The 19490-nt window shown below is 49.2% G+C and overlaps 1 protein-coding gene across 3 annotated transcripts; it reads right to left on the reverse strand.

Moving 5' to 3' along the window:
• Positions 1–1200: 1200 nt before the first annotated feature.
• ERAL1 (Era like 12S mitochondrial rRNA chaperone 1) lies at positions 1201–9175 on the reverse strand. 3 transcript variants are annotated; one of them, XR_012786475.1, is made up of 11 exons: positions 8879–9175; positions 7626–7753; positions 7397–7474; positions 6605–6651; positions 6399–6460; positions 6146–6258; positions 5808–6056; positions 5545–5694; positions 5359–5439; positions 4896–5274; positions 1201–2123 (listed from the first exon to the last, which is right to left on the reverse strand). XR_012786475.1 is itself a non-coding variant. In XM_075561300.1 (10 exons), the coding sequence occupies exons 1-10, from the start codon at positions 9159–9161 to the stop codon at positions 5152–5154; spliced, it is 1311 nt and encodes a 436-aa protein (XP_075417415.1). In that variant the 5' UTR covers positions 9162–9175; the 3' UTR covers positions 4661–5151. The 3 variants fall into 3 exon arrangements, 2 of the variants coding, with proteins under 2 accessions (XP_075417415.1, XP_075417414.1); XM_075561300.1 differs by lacking the exon at positions 1201–2123 and having other exon boundaries at positions 4661–5274; positions 5545–5691; XM_075561299.1 differs by lacking the exon at positions 1201–2123 and having other exon boundaries at positions 4661–5274.
• Positions 9176–19490: the final 10315 nt, after the last annotated feature.

Below are 19490 nucleotides of genomic sequence, written 5' to 3' on the forward strand. Positions count from 1 at the left end.
GACGCCAAAATGGCGGCCTTTGCCCAGGGCTAAGGCTCAGGAGGCAGGAAAGCCTAGGGGAGGCAGGTGAATGCGGAAGGTAAACCCAGAAGGGCGGGGATGGGTGCTGTTCCCCGTGCTTGGGCAACGATTGTCCGGAGAAGGAATGTCACTGAATGGAAACCCAGTGCGCTCTGTAACTTTCCCAGGAGTCACAATAGAAAACAGGAAGGAAGGATGGAAGGGAAGAAAAACCTCCCCGACCTTCTTGGTTAAAGGCTGAGTTTGTTACAGGCCGTGTGACGAGTAAGGCAGGTGGCTGCAAAGCATTAATGAACCAGGTTCCTTGACCTGCTCTGGTTTGTTTCTAACCTCATGAAACAGCAAAGCAAACAGTCGGAGGGAAATAAGAATCATTTTACCATCTGAAATATTTTTTAATGTGAAAGCTGTTTTTCTGTGTGCATGTGGGCCTCTTACTGGTGTGCATCCATGGCCTGTCTGTCCTATGTGTCTGTCTCCTGTGGCCTTCCTGTTCCTCTGAGGGTCACCTTCCTGATCCTGAGGGCACCCTGAAACTCTGGAGTTTCTCAGTTTCTTCTCCTAACCACATGCAGGGCTTGACCCATGATTCTGAAGGGCCCTTGCAGGTCTACCACCCTGAACTTCATCACTCAGGGTATGCTATGAGGGAGGACTCCATCCACAGAAGGTCTACATGAACTTCAAAAGGGTCCAGGGGCAGTAGCAGGGCCTGCAGTTCAGACTTCAGCCGGATCAAGAGCCCAGGCGGGCCCCTAGCAGCTGCTGAAGAGACATGTAGTGACTGGTCTGCAAAAGAGGCTGGTAGAGGGCTAGCTGGGCCTGACCACCTGGATCATGTGCCCAACTGCACACCACTCAGGCTGGGGCAGAATTCCTGTCTCCGTGGAGCCTGCAGAAGAGGATTGCCCCCACTTCCCCCGCATGGGGCTGTAAGGAGACAGAGGGACAGGAGCATGACCATCTGAGAAGGCAGCCCGGGTGGTAATTGTCCTGCTCAAGTCCTGAAGGCTCCTGATAAGCAGGAGGTACTGGCTCCCCACCCTGATATAGCTCAATACTGCCTTATCAGGGCCCTCAGACTCCCCCACCCAGGCCCAGGCTCTCCTCAGGCCCACACCCTCCCTGTTCACATCACCCCCACCCCATCCAAGGGTCACAGGCACAGGGGCGCTTGCTAGCTGGTTCCCTCTTCCCCCTCCAGGCTCCCGTTTCTATCCACACTCTCCCCTCTGGGGCTGAGCAGAAGCCCAGGCAGTGAGCAGCATGAAGTGTGTCCTTGGTGCCCAAAGCCCCTCACTAGTCCAGGAGCTTGAGCTGTCTGTGGGCCCCTCAGTAGAAGTGACCTGGCACTAGGGGTCATGGGTCAGGAAAGGTGCCATGGGGTAGAAGGGTTTGGGCAGGAGCGGACTCCATGGGTTCTTTACCCAGTTTGAGCACCTAGTGGACAAAGGCTTCGCCTCTATTTCCCCCTGGATTCTTCGCGTGTGGCCAGGCCCGCCATGCGAAGGAGTCGCGGGGTGAGGAGCAGGGCCATCTGCTCTCTCTCACACAGCTAGGGCGTGAGAGGCAGGGGCAGAGGGAGGCGACAGCTGGACATCTGCTCTCTGTGCGCAGCACCGAACCTTTGTCGTCTCCACACGAGGTCAGGCCTCCGAGTTGCAATTTTACACTAAACTGAAGCTCAGGACAAAGGGTTCAAAGTCACCGGGTTGGGCCCAGTGGTCCTTCAGGGCCTGTCCCCTCTCAGTGGGAGCTCTTTCGATGACCTTGCCTGCTTTTGGGAGTCTTTCCAGACTTTGAGCAGTTCCACCAGCCTTGCTGGGGGCTTCAGTGGCACACTGGGTGGAGGGATGTGGCGGCGGCCGTGGAAACCCCTTCTGGGGGCCAGCCTTGGCCCACCTAGCCGTCACCACAACACTGGGAATGGCGGCTTGTCAGTTTTCCTCTTTATAAATGAGGAGGAGCATCCACGAGACTCCCGCAGCCTCCGTGGGCCGGCTCTCCAGGGGAAGGCCTGTCTCCTTCTTCGAGTTCCATTAGCCCCGGCCAGAGCTCCCAGTGGCTCAGCAAGCACTGTTACAGTCACAGCTCCACAGCGCCTGCTGGGGAGAAAGAGTGACTCAAGCAGGCCCTCTCGGTTAACCACATCATGTGAATGGTCACACCAGGAAAGGAGCCCATAACACACCAGACGCACTGCCACAGGAATCGATTCTGACTCCGAGCCAGCCTATAGGACAGGGTAGAACAGCCCCTGGGGGTTCTGGGACTGTCACTCTGTATGGGAGCAGACCACCTCATCTTTCTCCCTCTGAGCAACTGCTGGTTTCCAGCTGCTGCCCTTGCCCTTCGCCTTGGCTGAGCAGATTCCCTGCCGACAGGACAGATCTCCAGAGGGGACAGGAGTGCCTTAGGCAAGAAAGGAAGGAAGACCAAGCCAAGGAGAGGAGGCGCCTTCGGAAAGAAACAGAGCTTCCCAAGAGAGGTTGGTGCGCTCATCCCATGTTATCCTGCCCGAAGAGGCAGGTGCCATGCCTGCCCGGGACACAGATGGTTATGTCTGGGACACAGGAAGCAGCAGATGTGGCTTCCAGGGTGGGGGTCAGAAAGCAGCGACCCTGTTTTGAGGAGCCTTTACCCCAGAAACAGATTGAGAACTGAGCAGTCTGGATTTTCACAGTAATCGTATGCTGGCTCCCATAGACCCTTGGAGGCAGCGCCCTTCAGTCTCCCAGCTGAGCCCTGGCTACCCTGGGGCCTGGCCAGGGCCTCTGCTTGGCCTCTCCAGGCCCAGCACAAACAAAGCAGGGGTCTGGAGACTAAAACCCAGGCTGTAGGGTCCTGTAAGCTTGCTTTCAGAGATTACAGTGAACTTACATTCCCCACCCCCATGCAGTCCACCAGGACTTTGGCCAGCAGGAAGACCAGAAACAGGGTGGGGTAAGGTGGGGTGGGGTAGATGTGGGGGGTGAGGCTATTCTTTCTCCTCCCAGTCCAGCAGATGACCAGCACCATGGGGAGCTAAGTGAAGAATGGATCTTAGGCTTAGCAAAATCCTCCGGAGTCTGTAAGTGCCCAGAGCTGGGTAGGGGTGGGTGGCAGCGACCTTGGTCCCAGTGTCCAGCAGAGCGAAGGTTAAGAAGCAAGGTCTTCGTTCAAGGTATGGCATGGAATCTGCTACAGACCTGGGGGATTATATGTTGGTAAAGGCATGAGACTTTTCCCCCCTTGATTTTCTTTTAAGAAATGGACCAATCTCTTACCTATGGAGAACGTGACTGACATTTGGGGTGTAGTTTCCACTTTCTGCTTTTTCTGGATTCTGAATTGTTCAATCCCAATGTTTATCTTGTTGTTCAGGGGTCCTCAAACTTTTTAAACAGGGGGCCAGTTCACTGTCCATCAGAACCGTTGGAGGGCTGGACTATAGTTTTAAAAAAGCCTATGAACAAATTCCTATGCACACTGCACATCTTATTTTGAAGTAAAAAACAAACAGGGCAAAAACACCTGGCGGGCTGGATAAATGGTGTCAGCGGGCCACATGTGGCCCATGGGCATTTAGTTTGAGGACCCCTGTATGTTGTTTTTCAAAGAAAACCCACTAGGATTCTGGGCAAGACTGTTTGCTCTATTTCTTTTTATCAGCATATCTCTATGTAAAAATGCCATTTTATCAGTTTAAAAATGCTATAGGTTTGTGGGTTGTTTTATGAAAAGTAATTTCACTGTAGTGAAATATGTATCACAAAAAACTTGTCATTCTTTTTAAAAAAAGGAATAAATGCTTTTTTGGACAAAGGAATAAAAATGTCTTAGAAAAAAAAAAAGAGGCTGGGCTTTCTGGAACCCGGGAAATGTACCCCACCCAGGGGAGGGGCCAGTGAGGTTAAAAGGCAGGGAGCCACTTGAGCTGAGAGTGGGAGAGGGCCGCCTCCAGCCCAGCCTGTCGTCCAGCTCCGGGTAAGCACCTCGCCCCTGGGCCCCCGTGTCTGCTGGCTGGCCTGACCAGAGGGGGCCTTCTGCCTCCTCCTGCGACCCCTGGCTTGTTTAGCTCTCACATTTGCTGGAGCGTTCGTCCTCGCTCTGCATGGGCCCGTCTCCGAGTCCATTTTGCTTAGGGCCAGGCTTCTGCCCGCCTCCCCACCCCCAATCTTTGGTTGCCCTTAACCACAGAACCAAGGGGCTGTTCACTCGGAGGGTGTGGGGCAGGGAGTGGGGTGCTCGGGGTGGCAGGGCCTTGGCTGGGATATCATCATATACTGTAAGTTTGCGATGAGACACTACAGTATAGATGATGTACTAGTCCGGGTACCTCCAGCCTTGGAGGGGTGAGGAGGGCAGGGGAGAGGCTGCGAGACCAGCTCAAACTCAGCTCATCACAGACTGCTGACCGCCCGCGGGCACTTGGGAGTGGCGAGGAAACCGTTACCATTACTGAGTTTAGTAATGGTAACGGTTCTCTTGCTGCACCCAGAAAGCGTGCCAAGAAGAGCTGGGAACCCTGGAGCAGATGGCTGGATGGGTGGAAGACTCCAGTTCCGAAGTGTGTGTGTGTGTGTGTGTGTGTGGGGGGGGGGGGTAGTGGGTGTATTTTCTCTCTGCTGTTCTAAAGAAATAAAGGTGAGAACCAAAATGTGTCTCTTGTAATTTTATTCACATCCAAGGCTGGGGCTCAGGAGGGAAAGGGAGGGAACCAGGAACCTGGGGCTCGGGAGGGAGGGGCCCAAACAAACGGACCCTTACCTGGCTTTCAGGTACAGTTGCCCAGAAAAGTGAGCTCCTCCCTGCGCACTACTGGCCCCTCAGCAGGTGCGGAGGGTCCAAACCTGCTGGAGGCAGGGCCACACTGGTGGTTTCAAACCGCTCACCTGTGGTTATAGCCCAGGGCCACACTGCTCCCCCCGCCGCCAGGGCAGCCAACTTCTGAGCCTTCAGAAGGCGATGGCCGCAGTCAGAGGAGCTGCGAAACGTGGCTGGGCAGGTGCCACGCAGACTTGACAAGGCCAGACCGGCCAGCAAAGCAGTCAGCTGCCCTGCTCCTCACTAGTCCCGACGGGCCCCTGGGCAGTGGCAGTCCTGGTCAGCAGCTCAGGCCGGGCTGCCCAGGGAGGGGCACGAGGGTGGTCACTTGAGAAGCTTCACGGAGAGGCGGAGCTGAACATCACAGAGGAAGACGTCCATGAGGTCACGGCCCGCCTCCTGCGCAATCCGGGCAATCAGCTGCCCCTTCGGACCAATCAGGAGTCTCTGGGAGGGGGAGAGAAGAGCGGGGCGTGGCCACATGCACAGGGCTCTGGGAAAGGACCCCTAGCCAGTAGAGCAGAGTCTCACCACATGGGATTCTTTGGGCACCAGAAGCCTCTGTAGAATCATCAGCTGGCCAGCCGGCCCCTCCTCCCAGACATCGGTTTTCTGCACAGGAAACAGCTCAGTGAGTAAGTCAGGCTCATGAGCCAGGCCCCCTGGGCCCCAGCTGCTCTGGGGCAGCACCCCTGGGCCCCTTCGCTGTGCCTGCACCTGCTGGATATTGTAGGGCACCTCCTGGGGCAGGTACTCCAGGAGCTTCTCCCGGATGATGTTGGCACAGATCTCCTCAGGATTCTGGGTAGTGAGGACTCCACTGTGGAACTCCCAGGGCCCGGGCCGGGCCTTCGCCAGGAGATACTGCTGTGGGCACACAGGAATGGGTAGACATCTCAGTCCCGACCCAGCCTTTCCGACTTGCTCTCCTTCCCACCCAGTAGAAGCTACAGGCCAGGCTATGGCCAAGGCAGCCTGACCTTCAATGTCTTCACATCGTCTTGGCTTAAGGCTGATAACATGAAGATTTCCTGGAAGTGTGGCCAGCCTGCCCTTTGAGGGCCTCTCCCCACTTGGGTGTCTGGGCCTTTGGCTTCTGGGCAGGAACCATGGGTGCTGGAGGGCGAGTGGAAGGCCTGCTTCAGCTTGAGCTTCTTCCCATTGACCACACCTTCAGTGAGGGATGCCGTGAGCCCCAGGAGAACGGATTTCTGCTTCAAACAATCTACCTGGGCATCGGGGATGGGCAGAGAATGTGGTCAGAGGGGCAGGGGCCTTGGAGAAAAGTGGACTCCTTTCCCAGATGGGTGGTGCTCACCTTGTTCAAGACAAGGATGCTAGGGACCTGGGAGTACTGGGACAAGCACCGGAGCAACTGCGGGCTGAGCTGGTTTCGAGTCCACTTGTCTGACACATCCACAAGAACCACAACTGGAGGTTGACAAGGTGGGGAGGGCGACAGGGATATGACCCATCTCCCACAGACTTACCCATAATATGGGTTCCGGCCAAGTTTCAACCCCCAAACTCTCAGGGATGAGGGGCCAAGGGGTGAGATTTCCCAGCCTCACCCAGATCAGCAGATTCCATGCTCCTCCAAGGATCTTCCAGCAAAGAGAGCTCCAAATGGTGCCTGCAGGACAGACAGACATCAGCAAGAAGGGTTTTCTGGCAAGGGCATTCCTGAGGAGGAGGTTCTCTAACCCCAACCATCACCCACAGTCACTCTACCCTCGCAACACCCCCTGCCGCCACCATCTGTTTCCACAGCTTTTACCTCTTCTGTTTAATGGGGCTGATAAGGCCAGGTGTGTCAAGGAGAATCTAAAAACAGAGATGTCCACATCACGTGAAGAAAGATTATGACAGAGAATAAGAGACCACCACTCTTTTTTAAAAAATCTGTTAATTTATACATATGTATGTATAATACACACACATGTATAATACATACACCATACATATATCCATTCTGTCAAACACATCTGTACATATGTTGTCATCTTTCTCAAAACATTTTCTTTCTACTGGAGTCCTTGGTATCAACTCCTCCTTTTAGTCCCTCCCTCCCCCATGTCCCCTTGATAATTTAGAAATTATTCTCTTTTTTTCATGTCTTACACTGACTGCTGTCTCCTTTCACCCACTTTTCTGCTGTCTGTCCCCCTGGAAGGGGGGGCATACATCTATTATTGTGATCAGTTCTCCCTTACAACACCTCCCTTCCCCTCCTAGTATTGCTGCTCCCCTTATTGGTCCCGGGGTTTATCTGTTCTGGATTTCCTGGAGAGACCACCAGTCTTGATGCCTGGGGTCTCCCTTCCCCTCCCTTCTTGACTAAGCTATTGTTAACTTTGCATTTTCACACACCTCCCCCCACCTCCACCTTAGTTTTAATTCTAGGGGATCCAGAAGGAAGAAGATCACTGCACCAAGCCTAGACACGAGGGAACCACTTTCCCTCAGATCACCAAGTCTCGCCATCACTGTCTGTGGCATGACTAGTAAGGGAGACCCTCTTAGTTTCAGCCTCTATCCTGTTTCCAGAATGTCCTTTGCAGGTACCCACCACCTGGGCTTCCTTCTCCGTGATGACGCCCAGAGCTTGGCAACGTGTGGTGTGTACCTTCTTGGAGACAGGGAAGACCTGCCAAGACACACAAATCCCAAGTTAGGTCCCAGGCTTCTCCAGGTTCATCCATGCAGACACAGCAGAAAGCGAGAGAGAAAAATGACAAAGCGGGGATGGGGTGAGGGGGAAGCAGGGTAGGGGTATGTGTGTCAAAGGTGCAGCATACTTTTCGGCCCAGCAGTTGGTTGGAGAGCGTCGACTTTCCGGCATTTGGGGCTCCTAGGAGAACCACTCGCAGGACCCGGGGGTTCTCAGGCATGTCAGGATGATGGACCAAGAGGAGATCTTGTTCATCTGGGAGGGGAAGGGGTGGTGAGAGTCAAATCTGGACTTGCTGTCAGGTGCCTGATCGTATCCACCCACACAGGGAGTATGGGAACAAGACCAGTGTGGGAGAGAATGTTCTGAAAGTGATATGGTAATGGCTATAGAGTTCTCACTGATATGAATGAACGAATGAACTTTGAATTGTATGATATGTAAATGTTCCAATAAAACTGTTAAAACAAAAAAAGACCAGTGCACCAGATGGAAGCTATGAAAGCTACACCCTGGGTCTCAGCGTTGCATTTAGCTTGTTTAAGGTGGCTTTATCAGGTCCTCCAACCTCTCTGGGACCCTTAGTCTTCTTATATGGAAAATAGCCTCTATAAAGAGAATACACGTATAGGTATCTTCTGACCATTGCAATTGTGTAAAAACCATTCAGTCATTTCCTGGTACTTAAAAGACATTCAGTGATGGTAGTCAGATTTGGTAAAAGTATGCGTTTAAGTCAGCAGTTCTCAACCTGTGGGTCAAGACCCCTTTGGGGGTATGGATTGTATGTATGGATTGTGATAATAGTTGTACGAGCCCCCAATAAAATGATTTAAAAGAAACATCCTGAAATAACACTGATGAGAGATTTCAGAGTCAGGCCATTAAAATAGCTATGATAAATAGAAAAAAAACCTCAACAAGCTTTCTAGTCTCTATGTAAGCAAGGCTTTTATCACATTGTATTATGCCCATCTTCTGTTTGTATCTTCTCTGCCTGACTCATGCTACTTGAAGAGGTGAGGGTTCCCATTTCCCAGGTGCAACTCAAAGTAGGTGGGACTCGTCGGTTTTAGTGGATTACGTTTGCTTCCCTTGTTAGGGCAGAGATCCACAACTCTTCCAGTCTAAAGGCCTTTCTTTCCCATCAAGCTCCTTTGTGATCGGCTCTGGTCATGACTGGGTGTGTTCCCTCTGCCTCCCAGTCTCAGAACTGGGGATTCCTTTCCTGTGAGACCCTTCACTGCCCCTCTCAGCTCCTCACGATCATTCTCTAGAAATAGGGCCAAGGATGGCATTGCTAGGGTCTTCGGAGGGCTCCCGAAGCGACCCTGCGAATGCTAAAAACGTGAGGGCAAACTTGGCTGCTGGATCCTTTACCTTTGTCCATGGACACTGCGGGGGCACAAGGAGTCAGCGGACTGCTGGACTGCGGGACTCCGAGGAAGCGGTCCAAGGCAGAGCCCTGGCCATGACGGCAGGAGGCCTCGGACAGGCGTGGACCAGAGCAAGCGGCGCCTGCAAAACAAGACACGCACCTCCCCGGGGCGCCCGGGGACAAGGGGGGCCGGCTCACCCGGTCCCTCGAGGCCTCGGGGCCCCGCTGCCAGACCCCCAGCACCGCACGGACCAACCGGGGGCCGCGCCGGCAGGGGGCAGCCATTGCCGTCGCAAGGCACGCCGGGAACGGAGCGAAGCTCACCTCTGATTGGTCGGAGAGGCGGGCGCGCCGAGCGGCCCAACCGAGAGCGGCGGAACGCCGCGTGTCGAAGGTGGGTGGAGACGAGCCGTTCTGGAGGCTCGCCGAGGCTGGAGGGAAAGGAAGAGGAAAATGTGTGGTGTAACGTTTGTGTGAGTATGGCCATTGTTTCGGACCCTCGTCCATTGTGTGTTCTTCCCCTGCCACAGTTTTTTTTCCCTCTTTCCCCACCAAAGGCTCTCTAGCCCAGCTTCCCGAAAGACTACATCTCCCATGAGGCCAAGCGGCGGAAGCCGGCATCCTACTGTTGGGTTAAGCCAAACCCAGAGAAGCTCACGTGTTGCTGGGATCGTGCGCGCATACACGTGAGCTTCTCTGGGTTTGGCTTAACCCAACAGTCTGCACGTATTTAGTCGGCCTCGGGAAGCCTGAGCCTTGCTTTGCTTTATGTGAGCCTCCTGCTAGGAGTGGTCGCAGCCTGAGAACCACCCCGAGGGGGCGTCACTTTCTAACAGGGAATAACTAAGCAGGCCCTTATTCCCCAGCTATTGTCCTCTCTCCATCCCTTTCTGGAGTAACACAAAACGAAAACACACAGACCGAGATCCCACGAAAGGAAAAGCAGCGGTTTGGCTGTGTAGGGTCTCCCAGACAGTCTTAGCGGCCTGATAAACTGACTGACCTTGATCAATTTGTTGATAGGTTTGAGTTCTCACCCACTGAAGCCTACCAATCAAGTTATTGAAACCAGAGATAAATTCTGCAGGGGGTGAGGCATTTATTACGCATCTACTAGGTGCAGCCCCTGTCTTGTGCTGGGGATACATCGTGAACAAAATGACAACAATCTCCTACATCTTGCAACTTGCACCCAGAGGTGGAAGGATCAGGGTAGGATGGCCTGATGATGCCTCCCTGTGGGTGTGGCCTTCTCATGAGGATTCCAGGAACTCTTTTTCTCCCTGGAGGTGGCAGGAACTCTTTTTCTCCCTGGAGGTCGGTCTCTCTCTCTCTCTCTCTCTCTCTCTCTCTCTCTCTCTCCCCCCCCCCCTCTTTCTCTCTCCCTCTCTCTCTGTTCCTTTCTCTGCTTCACCTTCCTGTTGAATAGCCTCACTCAGATGAAGAAGCCAGACCTGTGCCAGCGTTGAGGTGCTTCCACCAGCATTGGATCCATAAGATTTTTCACCCTAAGAGATTTGTATACAAGAGCAATTGAATGTTGAAAAAACATCCCAGACCAGTTCAGATCAAGTCCATAAGTTTAATAGCAGCCCATATGTCCGATACCAGTCTATAAATTATTCTTAAGACTCACAAAACACATGCAATGACTCTGAATGCAGGAAGACTACAAGCCAGTGGGTGGAAAGTCTGTGGATCCAGTGGCTGTAGAAGCAGCTCAGCGCTGGTATAGGTCTTCATGTGGCTCCTCCAGCTTTCTGAGTTCTGAGTGCATCAACTTAGCTCCAGCAGGCTCATCTTGAGTAATGTCTCACAGGGAGTGAGTGTGTCCTGCCTATTTTTATCTCCTCAGCGCCTCCAATTGAGGTCATCAAGCTGGGACCTGATTGACAGGCTAGTTTCCACCCCTTCACTCTTAAGTCTCAAGTTGACAACAGTTTATGTAACCATCACATGAGTGCCTCTGTATTTGTTTTTCTAGTCAATCCAGACTAACACAGCAGGCTTTGTTCTAGGAATGGAAGGTTGGTGTCCAGCAAAGCCCTGAGTAACACAGATGGACAGAGACTCTGGGCAGCCCAACTCACTGACACTTTTCAAATGGCACTAGATTGCAGTGTTCCAGCAGCTTGTTCTGTTAATGGAAGTGACAGCCTTTTGGGGAACATGATATTCTAGATGCTCCTTGGACATATGGGTTCTCAGAAAACACGATGCCTCCAAATGTAGGGGCCAGCCAGCAATCAGAACAATACATCTTTGATGCACAGGTGAAATGCCATTTTAACTACAGTTGAAGAAAAATGTCAGATTGAACCATGGAGGATGAAAGGCTTCATTCCATAAATGTAAAATCAAGGCACACAGATTAAGGACTACAGTGCTGGAAACAGGTAACACTGTGAAGGAGTCCCAGAGATGAGAGACAAACGCAGGGGAAATGCATCTGAGGAATGTGTTAATAATCCCTTTCTTTCATGGAGATTTCCCCTTGTGATACTTACATAATTTATTGTCAACTTGAATATATAAATGTGAAGAGGTGGAGGCTAGCCTGCCAAGCAGGTTACAACCTGGTCGTGTCTCCTTGTTGGTGTAATCTCATAAGAAGGGACCTGGGAAACACACACACACACACTCCCTACCCCCATCCCTACCCCCAGGCTCTGCTTTCATCTTCCGGTTGACTCCATGTCGAGACCTGTGTAAGCCCTGGAGATGTGTCTGCCACCATTGGATCCACAAGACTTTGCACCCACCAGCCTGTGATGTTCCTGCATTCTGCATCCTTGTGTGTGGTTTTGTGAGTCTGACGAGGGACGTGTGGACTTCAGTAGTACTGGACTGAGATGTTTTATCGATGCATGATTGCTTCTGTATATAAAGCTCTTTCTTTGTTTTTTTTTAAACATTTTATTAGGGGCTCATACAACTCTTATCACAATCCACACATATGCGTACATCAATTGTATAAAGCACATCCGTACATTATTTGCCCTAATCACTCTCAAAGCATTTGCTCTCCACTGAAGCCCTCTGCATCAGGTCCTCTTTTTCCCCTCCCTCCCCATAAAGCTCTCTCATACATATATATGAGTGTACCTGGATTCGTTTCTTTAGTTAGCCTGGCCTAACATACCCCTCATGGAATATTAAAGAGAAATTATCTATTTTGTGAGGTTACCAGTACTCTACTAGTTGCTATGTAGTTGGTTCCAATTTACAGTGACCCTAGGTGCACAGAATAAGCCATCAAGGCTATGGCCTGTTGGAAGGCGATCTCCAGGCTTTTATTCTGAGGCACTTCTGGTTGGATTAAGCAATATTTTGGTTAGTATTCCAGAGCTTAATGGTTTGGGCCTCACTGCCATCCAGCTTTTTCCAACTCATCAACAAAAGGACAGATTAGAACTATGGGCTTCCAAGACTAAATCTGTGTGGAAACAGACAGCCTCATCTTGCACACCCAGAGCAGCTGGTGCCTTCTAACTGCCGACCTTGCACTTAGCTGTCCAGCGTGCAACCCACTACACTACCAGGTCTCTACTTGGTGAGATAAGGAGAAGCTAATTCAAGGAAACACTGATGCCAAGTTGAGTTCATGTCTCTCAGTTTTGCTGTTAGCTGTGTAAACTTTAGACAGGTTAAGCTCTCCAAGCCTCAGTCTCCTCATCTGTGAAATGGAGGTGATGATAATAAGTGCATCCAGCTAATCCCAATGTCCTTTGGATGTAGGATTTAGGACTGTGGTCTCTCAGTGACTGCTCCCAGCCCGAGGCTAGTCATGAACCTTTTCTTTCCTTCTTCCATCCCTCTTGGCCATCTAGAGTTTGGCTGCGACATGGGTTCTTTTCTTTTGAATTTCTCTGACTGCCCCTTTGTGTGCTTCCTTCTGTACGGGACAGGCTGGTTAATCTGCGGAGGGCTCCTCATGGAATGCTGACTGGGATTTTGTATAAAGAAACTGGGAACTTTTCCTACTGGTCCTAGTGTTGCACCTCCATTTCCAGGGTCAATCTTGTGCGTGCGGACAGGGCACAGTTCGCCCTTCACCGCTTCAGCTGTCGAGGGACAGGAAGATGAAGAGGAAAAAGGGATCACCATGGTCCTTCCTCTAGAGACAGTCTCCCTCTCCGTGTTACATCCTTCTCAGTTATTTAAACAGTATTCATCTTTTCTATCAGAAAAGCAAAAACCCAAAACTTCCCCGGTGCCCAGGGAAGTGGTGTCTCTATGTTCCCCACTAAAATGCCGCAGTGAAGATGGGGGAGAGGAGCAGGTGGATTCCAGAGATTTCCAAGGCGCCAATCGGAGGGAGGACATCTTAGAACCTTCCAGGGGCCTCCTCTGAAACAAGCACCTCGCTATAGCCTGCATCCCCAAGCCCCACTGTCATCGCCTCCTCTAATGGCTGCCACGGCGATGCTGGCCTTTCTGTCCCTTGAAGGTGTACCAAGCACCTCCATACCCCAGGGCCTTTACACCTGCCACTTTGGCGTTGTGTGTACTTCCACATGACTTCCTCAGAGATGTCCTTCACAGGATGGATCACTAGGTGCAGTGGGCTAAGCATTGGTGCAGCCCCATCAGCTGCTCCTCTGGAGAAGAAAGCTTTCTGCTCCCAGAAAGAGTCTTTAAAGAGTCTTGCAGTGACAGAAGCCTGAAGGAGCCGTTTTATTTTCTGAGTTGGCTGAGTCAGAATGTACTTGATAGCAATGGATTGGAATGCTGCAAGAACCTCTCAGTGGTCTTCTTGGCTTCATTCTTCCCAACCTCCTGATGACTCCCACCCAACATTTGCTTGCTTCAGTCTTGACCTCGCAGTAAAGTGCAAATTTGCCTTTCCCTCACAAGTCTCTATTTTATTTATTTTTTATTTTGCCACTCCCCTTTACCAGCTGGATTGAATTTCTTTCAGTTCCCTAATTTCCCTGGGTGATGTCTCACCTCCAGGCCTTTCGCAGGGTGTACGTTCTATGACTGGTTCAATCTCCCTGTAAGGACCCTGTTTTTCTCCTGTGACAAGGCTGTTTATAAGACATGATTGAGCACACAGATTACAGAGCTAACAACTTGAGTTTGATCCCAGCTCTGTCATTTACTAACTCTATAACCCTCAGCATTTAGTTTCTGTCTTCTTCAAGTTCTGCCTCTGTAAAAGAGAATAGTGGTAGTGCTCTGAGAAGGGTTATTAGGTGGTTAAGTGAATTGATTCATGTGAAATGCTGAGGATAGTGCCTGTTAAGTGCCATTGAGTTGGTTTGAACTCATAGTAGTCCTGGATGCAAAAGACTGAAATATCATTAGGTCATGCCCTGTCCTCACAACTGTGACACTTGAGTCCATTGTTGAAGCCAGTGGTCAGTCCATCTCCTGGATTATTTTCCTTGTCCATCCATCTCCTGTTTTACCAAGCACGATGTCCTTTTTTCAGGGACCTGTTTATCCTGATAACACACCCAAAGAGCATGAGATCAAGTCGCACTGTCCTCACCTCCAAGGAGCCTTCTGGCGGTACTTTTTCCAAGACAACTGGTTTGTGGTTCCAACAATCCAAGGTACTTTCCATATGTTTTTCTAAAACCATAGCTCAAATACGTAAGTTATTTTGCAGCACTCCTTATTCAGTGTTCAATTTACAATTGAAAATACCATGGCGGCTTCGCTGGAGGGAAAATGTTTTGAGAATGACGAGGGCAATGAATGTGCCAAATGTGCTTGACACGAGTGATACATGTGTGGATTGTGATGAGAGTTGTATGAGCCCTTAATAAAACGATTTAAAAGAAAAAAGAAAAGACCGTGGGTTTGGGTCAGACACACCTTAGTCCTCAAAGTGACCTCGTGGGTCTTTAGTACGTTGAGGAGGTCTCGTGCAGCAGGTCAGCTCAATGCCGTGCTAGGTGCGCAGCCACCCTGTGCACAGCAGCAGAAGGAAACGCCGCCTGGTCCTGCGCCAGCCTCACAAGGGTTCCTGGGTTGGAGCCCTTCTTGCAGCCCCGGGTCCACTCATTCTGTTGAGGGCCTGCCTCTGTTTTGCTGCTTGGATTTCTTGGCTGCTGCTTCCATTATCGCTGATGGCAGATCCAAGGAAAATGAAATCCTTGACAACTCCAAACTTCTTTCTGTGTATCATGATGCTGGTTATTGGTCCAGTTGTGAGGCTTTTGAATTTCTTTACATTGAGTCCCAATCCCTCCTGAAGGCCCCAGTCTTTGATTTTCATCAACAAGCGTTTCAAGTTCAACCAGCACGTGGGGTTGTGCCATCTGCATCTTACAAGTTGTTAATAAGTCTTCTTCCAATCCTGATGCTGTATTCTTGATATAGTCCAGCTTCTTGGATAATCTTCTCAGAATACATATTGGCTAAGTATGTTGAACAGATACAACTCTGATGCTCACTTTTTCTGGTTTGAAGCCATACGGCAATCGGGTATTCTCATGATTTGTGCCAATGACTGCCTGTTTCCTGGCCCATGTATAGGTTTCACATGATCACACTGAAGTGTTCTGGAGTTCCCATTCTTATCAGTTTTATCCACAGTTTATCATGCTCTACACAGACAAATGTGTTTGCCTAGTCAATAAAACACAAATGAACATCTTTCTAGTATGACCCATCTGAAGTCAGCAATGAAATCTTTTATGCCATGTCCTTTTCCGAATCTGGCTTGAATTTCTCGTAGGCCCGTCTGGATGTGCTGCTGAAACTAGTTTTGAATTATCCTCAACAAGATTTTACTTGCATGTAATATTAATGATATTGTTCAGTAGTTTCTGCATTCTTTGGGTTCACCTTCCTTTGGGATGGGCATAAACATGGTTGTCTTCCAGTCAGCCAGCCAAGTAGCTTTCTTCTCAGTTTCTTGGCATAGCCAAGGGAGTGCTTCTCATGTCTTTTTTTTTTTTTGTATTCTTAAATTCCTGTCACCTTGATTTTTGATAATGCCTTAAGTGTGGCTTTGATTTCTTCCTTTAATGTCATCAGTTCTTAATCATAGGCTACCTTTTGAAATGGTTGAGTGTCAGCAAAGTCTTTTTGGTGCAGTGACTCTATTCTTTCAATTTTCTTTTCATTCTTCCATTCATAGTTCAATGTTTTGCTCATGGAATCTGTCAATTTTTTTACTACAGGCTTCAATTTTTTCTTTATTAATTTTTTTCTTTATTATTTCATCTTGAGACATTGTGAGTGTCTTTTTCCTTTGTGGCTTTCTAAGGTCCAGGTTTAAAAAAAATCATTTTATTGGGAGCTCTTACAGATGTAATAATTACTAGTTCAATTAGATCAAGCTAATTGTACAGTTGTTGCTGCCATCAGTTTCAAAACATTCTTTTCTTCTTTTTTTTTCATTCTTTTTCTCCTTGAACCTGTGTTATCAGCTCCCTTTATCACCTCCCCTGCCCTGCCCCCAGGGACCCTTATTTATTTACTTATTTTTTAATTAAATACTTTTATTGGGGGCTCTTACATCTCTTATCACAATCCACTCATTCATCCATGTGTTAAGCACATTTGTACATATGTTGCCATCATCATTTTCAAAGCATTTTCTTTCTACTTGAGCCCTTGATATCAGCTTCTCATTTTTCCCCTCCCTTCCCCACCCCCCTTCTTCATGGACCCTTGATCAGTTATAGATTATTATTTTTCATATCTTACATCATCCTCTGTCAGCCTTCACCCACTTTTAATCCTCTGTCAGCCTTCACCCACTTTTCTGTTGTTTGTCCCCCTGGGGGGGTTATATGTTGATCCTTGTAATCGATTCCCCCTTTCTCCCCCTACCTTCCCCTTATCCTTCCAGTATCTCTATTCTCATTGTTGGTCCTAAGGGGTTTCTCTGTCCTAGATTCCTTGTGTTTCAGGCTCTTATGTGTAGCAGTGTCCCTGTTCTGGTCTAGTCTGATTTGTAAAGTAGAATTGAAGTCATGATAGTGGAGGGGGGGAAGCAATAAAGAACTAGAGGCCCTCACAGAGGGGTCTAGGGGAGGAGATGAGTCAGTCAGGGTGCAATGTTGCACCACTGAAGAATACAGCTTTCCCCAAGATCCGGGATGCTTCCTCCCCCCAACTACCATGATTTGAATTCTACCTTGCAGGATTGGATAGGGCAGAGGTTGTACACTGGTGCAGATAGGAGCTGGAGGCACAGGGAATCCAGGGTGGATGATACCTTCAGAACCAGGGGGTGAGGGGCGATACTGTGAGAGTAGAGGGTGAGAGGTTTGGAAAGGGGGAACTGATTACAAGGATCTACATATGACCTCCTCCCTGGGGGATGGACAACAGAAAAGGGGGTGAAGGGAGACGCCAGATAGGGCAAGATATAACAAAATAATAATCTATAAATTATCAAGGGCTCATGAGGGAGGGGGGGAACGGGGAGGGAGGGGAAAAAAAAGAGGACCTGATGCAAAGGGCTTAAGTGGAGAGCAAATGCTTTGAAAATGATGAGGGCAAAGAATGTACAGATGTGCTTTATACAATTGACGTATGTATATGTATGGATTGTGATAAGTGTTGTATGAGCCCCTAATAAAACGTTAAAAAAAAAAAAAAGAACTAGAGGAAAGTTGTATGTCTCATAGGTGCTACACTGCACCCTGACTGGCTTGTCTCTTCTTTGTGACCCTTCTGTAAGGGGATATCCAATTATCTACAGATGGGCTTTGGGTCTCCATGCCTTATTATTGTGTTATACATTATTATTGTTTTCCATGTCTTTAGCATCCAATATATACACATCTACCTACAATTCTGTTATTCGTTCCCCTCAAGTGGGATTATACAGTCATCAGCATCCCCTTTCTCGCCTTTCCCCCTCTCGTCCCATACCCTCAGGGACTCATTACTCCCATTACTGTTTCTGAGGGGTTACCTATCTTGGCTTTCCTGCATCAAACAATCTTAATTATGCATATGGACATGCTCATGTCTAACAAGATTAATGTGGCAAAACAAGAACCATAATAGTGAGGGGAGGAAATATTAAAGAGGTAGGAGATAGTTATGTGTTTTATCAGTACTGTACTCCACCCTGGTTGTAACATCCTGTCTGTTATCTTATATCAGGGGAGTCAGCCTTTAACAAATCATCACAGGCCCAGCAGGCACAATTGTACCACGATAATATATAAAGATTATAGTAAAGTCATAGAGAATAAGAGAGATAGGAGAGAGAGAGAGAGTAAAATGAAGGAGTCAGACACATTTCATGGTAGCATGCTCACCTCAGCCCAGCTTGATGGTCCACGTGGGGATGTGGAAGGTGGAAATGGCAGGGGAGAGAGAATTTTATTTCTAATCTGTTCTTATATATCTTTTGGGCATGCAAGCCCCCTGATTATAGGTAAAGACATGCATCACATGAAAGGGTTGTATTATAGGTAATACAATAATGAGGGGGAGATCTAAGGGTATACACTCAATAGGAAGGGGGGGCTAGGGACACGCATTTGACAAGATGGGCGATCCGAGATTCAGGGAGGCAGCCTAACTTTGGATGTCACTCAGCAGGTTTGACCTGTTCTAAGCTCTCCAGGGAAACAATCATATCCTATCAATAGTGTGTGAGTCCCACCTACAGTGGACCAGACAGTCAGTCTGATTGCTCTGAATGGCTGATTGTCTTCAGGGAGAATATCTCTAAGCACCTGCCTTCCCACCATGTGCTGGCAAACAGCCTCTAAGGTTTGGCATATCTTTGGGGGAGACAGAGCTGGAGAAAAGTCTTTTTATATCCCACAATCTTACAGGTGGGTTTTGGGTCTCCACGACATCCATGCTCCTTCACTTCAATTTGACTGCTTGTCTTTTGAACTTCTGATACCTGTTCCCATTGACACCTCATGATCACCCAGGCTGGTGTGCTTCTTCCATGTGGGCTTTGTTGCTTTCCTGCTAGATGGCCACTTGTTTACCTTCAAACTTTTATAACCCCAGACACTATCTTTTAATAGCCAGTCACCATCCACTTTCTTCACTACATTTGTTTATGTGCCCATTTTGTCTTCAGTGATTGTGTAGGGAAGGAGAGTATCATACAGTGCCACATTATTAGAACAAACCGTTCTTGTACTGAAGTAAGATTTGAGTAGAGACCCAAAGTCCATCTGTTTCCTTGTTGTATTTACCCACAGAGACACACATATATATGAACAAATACACTTATCTTTATGTATTTACATATCTATATTTATACATATATATATATATATATATATATATATATATACCATATGTACTCATGTATAAGTACACTCGGCTTATACATGGGTTAGTGGTACCCCAGCGAGGTGTAACATCTCGCGGGTGATTGCCATTCCTCCGCTGTTCATTCAAAGCCCCGCTGACACTGTTGGGCTTTGAATGTTTGTTTACTCACATATAACCAATCAGAGCCGTCCTATGACGTGGACAGCTACAATTCTCAGAAGCACCTGTAGTGATTCACTTACGCCGGCAGCTGAACTGGTAAGGATGTGTCTGTGGCTGCGCACCGTCTCTCCCCTCTGGTCTCAGTGTTAATTCACATCCTGCATCCCCCACCCGCACAGACTCCCCCCCTCTCCTCCTGGCTAACATGTCAAGGGGCGGGGAGGAGTC

The sequence above is a fragment of the Tenrec ecaudatus genome, chromosome 10 (genome assembly GCF_050624435.1).
Source record: "Tenrec ecaudatus isolate mTenEca1 chromosome 10, mTenEca1.hap1, whole genome shotgun sequence".
Classification (NCBI taxonomy): Eukaryota; Metazoa; Chordata; class Mammalia; order Afrosoricida; family Tenrecidae; genus Tenrec; species Tenrec ecaudatus.

Excerpts from the sequence above, each read along its gene's own strand:
- ERAL1 (XM_075561299.1), bottom strand. The coding sequence starts at position 9,161 with ATGGCTGCCCCCTGCCGGCGCGGCCCCCGGTTGGTCCGTGCGGTGCTG. Across the intron at positions 7,754-8,878 it reads CGCAGTGTCCATGGACAAAG|ATGAACAAGATCTCCTCTTG; the intron begins GTAAAGGATCCA and ends TTCCCCTCCCAG. Across the intron at positions 6,057-6,145 it reads GCATCCTTGTCTTGAACAAG|GTAGATTGTTTGAAGCAGAA; the intron begins GTGAGCACCACC and ends CCCGATGCCCAG.